Here is a 7,441-nt window from a genome sequence, read left to right on the forward strand (position 1 = left end):
TCACACTACAAGAACACGGAAATAAAATCAACCCGGCAACGTTTAAAAAATGGCCACCCGAATGACTATTCCCTCTAAAACTAAACAAGATCCCGCTTACATTTAAAAAAGTGGCACGTGATAAAACATCTAAGGCAGGGCCCCCTTACGTTAGTTGAAGACAACGCTTTGACCTGAAGCACAGTAGGGAAGGAACGTTAAATAAAACACTGAAATTGTGAAAAGTTTGTTTAATAATGATCGTAATTATTATGATTGTGAAAACCCGGAAATTTAGTTGATGTACATTAATATAAACAAAACAAACAAAGCCAAAAGGTGTCGTACTCTCGCAAAAGTCACTGCCAAGGATAAAAAGAGTACGACGTAAGAAAAACCTTGCAGTTTGATTAAAACAGTCCACAAAGGTAATTAACAAAATATTTTGTAAAAGTTTTAAGCAGTAGTTAACAAAGATAGTAAATGCATATACACAATGTTGGTTACACTCAAGGTTAAAGCAAGTTTTTGGGGACAATGGGTCAGGTAGACGCAGGTACCAAGATTCTGAGAAAGGGTTAAAAGTACAGGATGTGACTCATCTTTGGTGCAATAAGTCCTTTTGTTGAAAGCAAGATGGAAAACTACATGGCCTTGTAGGCAAATTTGACTAAAAACAAAATATGTGGAAATTATTGAATCGCCACTCATTTAACGCACATAGATTCTAAACTGAAGAGCTTTGATTAGCGTAATCTCGCTCCTGCAAGATGGGTAGTCCGCCCCTGGTTTCGGGGTGGGGTTTCGAACCTACAGTTGGATGTCGAAGACAGTGCACGGAATTAGGTGCCCTAACACATAATTATAGACTACAGTTTCTTTTTCCACCTTCCCGAGACTGCTTCATTCACGGAGAAAATTGTTAGTAACATACAACAGTACATACATTAAACGAATCGGTAATTTCCGCATATTAAAATAAAATGAAAACTTACATGAATGTAACTTCAGGGACAAGACCAAGTAGTCAACATCAATAAACATAAATTAAGCAAACATTACACCAAAAACGTAAACAATTACAAACAATAGCATAACGGTATCACACATATGATTGCATTGCGGTTAAACCAAGTAAATTTCAAAAACAAATATTCAAACACACAACAAATATAAAATGCGGCAAACAAAACACAAATACGATATAAAGAAATGCAAAAATTACTACCTGCATTAAATAACACCAAAATAACAACAAACATTTATGGAGCGAAACGTTCACTACCGCCATTCAAGACAAGATGCCCAACGTAACTCCCGTTCGCGCTTTCTTAGGTGGCGCAGGCAGCTTTTTTTCCCACCTAGAAATTGCATGGTTGCCAACTCTCAAAAATGTATGTATCGTCGTAAGCTGTATATACAGGGTGGAACCTTTCAGTGTTATATAAACAACGTTATTTCGGTCTAAACACCAAAAATAATGACGGGAGGCCCTGTATATGAGAATATTTCAATTTATTAAGTAAATCTGGGAGTTTTGCGAATAAACACAAAATTGGTATATTTTATTTGAAATTGTTTGACTCAGTGTCTATTTTTCCTTTTAGAATTGTTTGTAATTGCGTAATTTTTTTGTTTAAATTTTATCGCTTTTGTAAATTGTGTGTAAATTTGTTTACGCTAAATCTCGGGCAGTGAGTCCTATTCGTTTGTTGAAGACGCAGTACGTCGATTTCAAAATAAAGTGTGCAGAAGAAGTTGAGCAATCCTAATAAAAAATTTATGCGAACGTCAAGTGAAGTAGTAAAAATTTGTGGAAAGTTTTTAAAACGGAAAAGAACTGTAAACAATTTATTTTTTAATTTTTATTATCGACCGCCTAAGTGCGGTGTATTATATCTAAACAAGTTTTGTAAGTTTCCCTTTCTTGCAGAAATTTTGTTTTAATTGTTTCATGTGTTTCGGAATAAATTTGTGTCATTGTGTGTTTATTCGAATCCTTTGTGCGACCCAGAGAGAGTTTTCATGTCAGATTTTTTATTCGTGTCCAAGATTTTTTGCAGGTGTCTATAGTCTTTCGATTTGAGAAATTTTAAGTCAATATTGGAATTCTTTATTCTGGCAGATGCCGGATGTGTGCGAGGAGAGGTTCTAAAATTTTAAGTTTCAATTTTGATTTTTTTTGAGCCAGTTGGACAGGTGGTCTGTGGATGGTGTAGTGACCGCATTCGATTGCACACAGCAATATCTTTATCCAATCAAGTTTTTGTAATGTTTTATATTTGCTCATTTAACCGACTTATTCGTAGCTACGCTAATAAGAAGGTTAGCAATAATGCTGGCTTTACTACCATCAACCTTGTTTGAATGAATATATACGTTACAGATTTCAACTTAGTGGCACTCAGCGAAAGTTTCTCAACATGAGTATGGTGGATCAGTTGTGTACGGATGCGGAAGAACGAGAAGACGATAAGGAGTCGGTAAACAGCTTAGATGGTACAATGGGTTCTGATTTAGTGCTCAGTAATTCAATGTGTAGTTCAAGAAATGAAACTCTAGAGCTCTCATTGACATTTGTTAGCAGCACAGACGCTAACGAAACCCGAAACTGTTTTAGTCCCAACGAAAGCGACGAAACAACTCATAATATTCTTTCCGTTTGTGATGCCGTGGATGTTAGTATATATAGGGAAGCTGTTTCACAAGAAAGTCCAAACAGTAGCTTCATCGGCTTTTTACATAAGCAGTTGACCGCATCAGGTTTAGACTTGGTGGGTGATTTACACCAATCCTATTGTTCGAATGATTCTAAACTAGTTTGGGAACAAAACGTGGACGAAACAGCACGTGAAACTTATTTCGCCCAACTCAATGAAAACGATGGACTAGAAGGTATAGAAGAATTGTTGGAGGAATCGCGGGAAGGTGGGGAGTCGCCCACACAATTTGACAAGAACGAAAGCATAATTGATCAAGGTAATGCTGACGTGCTTTTGAATTCATCCAGTCATACGCAACCTCCTACAAGCGTCATCTGTAAGAAACGTCGCTCCAATTTTCCAATGGAACGGCCCCCCTCACGACTTCGCATTGAAAATGAAGCAAATATGCAGTGGATGAAACCTGCCGAAACTAGTCAATACACTCACTCCCAGGCATCTCATTCTCAATTGAATCCAAATACTAGATCACAAAGCACGATACTGCTCGCTTCACAACTAGTATTAGAAAACCAATCAATTACAAACGGAATCGAACTTGTTGGTACTGCAAACTTCCAAACTGCCGAAGATAACCAAACTTTGGGAATTGATACAAATAAACAGTCCCAGGGATTCGGCTCTCAAGTGTTGGAAGAATCGCTCAATTTTTTGGACCCGGTTATGTATCCAAACGAAAATACGGAGAATTATAATCTAGACGTATCTGTTAATAGATCTCCATCACTTCTTCGTGAAAATCGAGATATTTCCCCTCACGAATCTTTTAACATAGTAAATTTTGATGCGAGTAGAAGCAGCACGCCTAGACATCATTCAATTGACGATTACGAACTACTCAATCGAACAGATGCAACTATGGAGATTATAAATTTACCATTGCAAGAAACCAGTTTACGCGATGGTAATTTGAACATACTCACCGGCAAAAACTCGCCATTATCGACCGGTTCAAATGAAAATCTTACCGACCCACAGAAACGAATAAGAAGTGCCCTGAATCGTATAACCATGGATAAGGAGTTGGTGTACAAAGGTCCGAGAGGCCTGTACGGCGAAAAAATTGAAGAGAAGAATCAGAGACTAATACAAGAAGTAGAAAATTTTTTTTACAAGATGCTGGTAAAAGCTGTCAATAAAAAGCCGTTCATGATGAATGTTCAACTATGTAATTTAGGAAACTGCACATATGAGAATGGAATGTAAGTTTTTTTTTAAAATTCTTATATGTTTATTGATATAGCGCGCTCCAATAAACCAGCAGCATAGTTGGCAATGGAAGTTTAATTGTGAACATACCACGTAACCAGAGCTGGGTACGCTGCTCGCGAGCGTTTCGCTCGGAAAAGCGCTCCAAACAGAAAAAGCGCTCGCGAGCACTTTTCGGAGCGGCCGCTGTTGGTGCTCGATAATCGAGCGTTTACTCAAAGTGCTTGGCGCTCGCGAGCGTTTTTTCTGCTCCCGAGCGCTTTTTCGCTCTTGACCGTTTTTTTTGCTCACGAGCACTTTTCCCGGAGCGCAATAGGCTTCAACTGAACATTTGCTTTTAGAGTGGAGTTGAAGAAATTTGATAAGTGCATCTTTCAACAGATGTGTACTTGGTCCAGACCTAGAAGGCGATTCAACATCATAGTGTACCTTCTTGCAAGAATGTATGCCTTATGTATACGTGGTTCTGAATGCACTATAAGGTAACAATTGCCAACCGTTAGTTACCACTATTTTTGTCCTTTGCAGAGAAATTTACTATTGTTTAAAGGAATATATGCAATGCCAACGTGAGATCGAAGACGCCGTGAACATTATAAGCTGCTTTTTGGAAATAGAGCATTGGTATCTTCCGATTATGTCTACTAGTAAGGGCTTAGCACTTGGTGCGCTTACAGTTTACACGTCAGCAGGGGAAGTTATAAATTTTAACGTCGCAGGAGGTAAACAGCTAAGTGATTGCTTATTGCATTAACAAACAGGTGCCTTTTACTAGGACTGCTCATTCCGCAAAAGTTAATATCAGTAACAAAAATAGAAAGCGATGCGCACTGTATACTGGTTGTAGAAAAAGATACGATTTTCAAAAAGCTGGCCGATGAGAATTTTTCCAACAAATTAACAAGGCCCTTTATCCTCGTCACGGTATGTTGATACCCTTCAACCCCATGTAAGAGAAGGTTTTTAGGGAAAAGGATTTCCGGATATTAATACGCGACTTTTCTTAAGGATATTGAGAGATCACTTACGGATTCCGATTTTTATTTTAGTGGATGCCGATCCGTGGGGAATAGATATTATGCTTACCTATAGACATGGTTCAGTTGTAATGCAATAGTTGTTCCAGAAATGTTAGGTATACTAACCGCTTTTTTTTAGCGAACAGCAAATTTATCTGAAGTGCTAGCGTTATCCAACATAAAATGGCTGGGTGTTTTGCCCAGCGAAATTGTCACTCTAGGAATCGCGCATACTTCTCTTACGGAGCGCGATAAAGGCAAGATAAGGAGTATGTTAAGACGGCCTTACGTTGCGGATCAAATTAAGGAGGAGTTGAACGTTCTACTAGAGAACGATTTTAAGGCTGGAATTGAGGGAGTCATAAAAACGCATACTTACTTAACCAATTTCTACCTAACTCACAAATTTGCCAACCGAGATTATTTGTAGAAATTTTCGTGTTCCTAATTTTAAAAGACTGTGAATTGTGTAGGTAAACACGCTGGAATTAAATTTTTTTCTTAGGCAAAAAAAATATATATTTTATTCAAGCCCCTTCCGGATTGTGTCTCCCGTGACACGTCTCAACCCACAAAAGAACCGCCATAATGTATCACAAGTCACAACGTAAAAGTCCTATTTGTATCACCCAGCCCGAGCAGGCTGTTAACCGACATTTGAAAGTGGCGCGAAACGCTAGAGGTGCTTGTAGAGAGAGTACAGGCTGTTACCAACTGTAAGTATAGAGTAGGTAAGTTAAGATTGCAGTGCTGGGTTGGGGACCCTTAAGATCATCACACTGTTGAACGGCTATCCAGATTTCTAGTAAAAACTCCAACGCTGCACAAGAAGTAGGGGAATTACTTCTGCGCATGTGCGCGCACAGCCTTTGAAATGCTTAATTTAATCAATCGAGTTGCATTTATTAAAAGGCGCTACTGTTAAAATGTCAGTAAAAGCAGTCCACAAATAAGAGCTACTTCTGCGAATGCGCGCATGCAGCTAATATTTAATATACCTAATCGATTGATTTGCGTTTATTAAAAGTTATTTATATTTAGTAAAGGGTGCTATTGTTAAATTGTCAATAAGATCAGTCCATTAATAAGAAAGTTCCCTCTGCGCAGGCGCTAAAGGATATGACCCACGGGTCTTAAAATTAATAGGTGTCGTCTCCAACCCAGAGTTGAACTGGGTCACCTGGGTCACTAAATTAAACTGGGTCGCTGGGTCACGTCATACTCCTTTCAGTTAGACCCAGTTTGACCCAGGACCCCCCTTACGTAAGTTGTAGACAACGCTTTGACCTGAAGCACACTAGGGAAGGAACGTAAAATAAAACACTCAAATTGTGAAAAGTTTGTTTAATAATGATCGCAATTATTATTGATTGTAAAAGCTCGGAAATTTAAGTCCAAATAAATTACATTGCAAAAATAAACTAGTTCACTCAATAAAAATAGAAATAGGCTGGGGAAAAAAGAATTTTCCAATAAAAAAACCAGCCGTCAAATTAATATCAAATTGTGTTGTAAAATTAATTGTTTGTAATGATGTGAATGCGTAACATAAAATTATAACATCACAAAAAGTAGGAGGTAAACTTCAAGAGGTAACTTATAGGTTAAAAAAAAGTTTTGGGAATTATGGGTCAGGTAAGCAGGAACCAATTAGATTCTCAGAAAGGGTGAAACACACAGGACGTGACCCATCTTTGGTGTAATAAAGTCCTTTTGTTAAAAGCAAGATGGAAAATTACATGGCCTTGTAGGCAAATTTAATTAATAACAAGATATGTGGAAATTATTGAATCGCCACTCATTTATCATACATAGATTCTAAACTGAAGAGCTTTGATTAGCGTAATCCCGCTCCTACAAGATAGGTAGCCCGCCCCTGGTTTCGGGATTTCGAGCCTACAGTTGAATGTCGAGGACAATCACGGAATTAGGTGTCGTACTTCAAATGGTTACAGTTTTTACCACCCCCGTGACTGCTTCATTCACGGAGAAAATTGTTAGTAACAAACAACAAGTCACTACATACATCAAACGAATCTGTAATTTCCACATATTAAAATAAGATTATCAAAACTTATATGAATGTTACTTCAGGGACAAGACCAAGTAATCAATAAACATAAATTAAGCAAGCATTACACCAAAAACGTAAACAATTACAAACAATAGCATAGTGGTATCACACATTTGATTCTGCATTGCGGTTAAACCAAGTAAATTTCAAAAACAAAGATTTAAACACACAAAAAACATAAAATGCGGCATACAAAACACAAATACGATATAAAGAAATGCAAAAATTACTACCTGCATTAAATATCACAAAATAACAACAAAAAATTACGGAGCGACGCGTTCACGACTGCCATTCAAGACAAGATACTAAACGTAACCAACGTTCGTGCTTTTTAGATGGCGCAGGCAGCTTTTTCCCACCTAGAAATGGCATGGTTGCCAACTCTCAAAAATGTATGTATCATCGCAAGTTGTATATACAGGGTGGAACCTTTC

General features: G+C 37.8%; 2 protein-coding genes across 3 annotated transcripts in view; both read left to right on the forward strand.

Moving 5' to 3' along the window:
• Nucleotides 1–2,350, forward strand: part of LOC116172747 (venom dipeptidyl peptidase 4-like) — a 3,992-nt gene extending 1,642 nt beyond the window's left edge. The window contains exon 7 of the mRNA XM_031490014.1: nucleotides 2,289–2,350. Within this exon, the coding sequence (XP_031345874.1) occupies nucleotides 2,289–2,350 (62 nt within the window). The remainder of the gene's footprint in view (nucleotides 1–2,288) is intronic.
• On the forward strand, nucleotides 2,168–5,432 carry LOC116170411. 2 transcript variants are annotated; one of them, XM_031486787.1, is made up of 8 exons: nucleotides 2,168–2,304; nucleotides 2,366–3,904; nucleotides 4,253–4,393; nucleotides 4,440–4,633; nucleotides 4,687–4,835; nucleotides 4,879–5,016; nucleotides 5,070–5,370; nucleotides 5,404–5,426. In XM_031486787.1, the coding sequence occupies exons 2-7, from the start codon at nucleotides 2,403–2,405 to the stop codon at nucleotides 5,358–5,360; spliced, it is 2,415 nt and encodes an 804-aa protein (XP_031342647.1). In that variant the 5' UTR covers nucleotides 2,168–2,304; nucleotides 2,366–2,402; the 3' UTR covers nucleotides 5,361–5,370; nucleotides 5,404–5,426. The 2 variants fall into 2 exon arrangements, with proteins under 2 accessions (XP_031342647.1, XP_031342645.1); XM_031486785.1 differs by having other exon boundaries at nucleotides 5,070–5,432.
• The last annotated feature ends 2,009 nt before the right edge of the window (nucleotides 5,433–7,441 follow it).

The sequence above is a fragment of the Photinus pyralis genome, unplaced genomic scaffold (genome assembly GCF_008802855.1).
Source record: "Photinus pyralis isolate 1611_PpyrPB1 unplaced genomic scaffold, Ppyr1.3 Ppyr1.4_LG5, whole genome shotgun sequence".
NCBI classification, from domain to species: domain Eukaryota; kingdom Metazoa; phylum Arthropoda; class Insecta; order Coleoptera; family Lampyridae; genus Photinus; species Photinus pyralis.

What these genes read in the sequence shown, in the direction of transcription:
- LOC116170411 (XM_031486785.1), top strand. Translation starts at nt 2,403, where the DNA reads ATGAGTATGGTGGATCAGTTGTGTACGGATGCGGAAGAACGAGAAGAC. An exon ending in TGCACATATGAGAATGGAAT is followed by an intron (nt 3,905 to 4,252) that starts GTAAGTTTTTTT and finishes ATTTGCTTTTAG; the next exon opens with AGTGGAGTTGAAGAAATTTG. An exon ending in GGTTCTGAATGCACTATAAG is followed by an intron (nt 4,394 to 4,439) that starts GTAACAATTGCC and finishes TGTCCTTTGCAG; the next exon opens with AGAAATTTACTATTGTTTAA.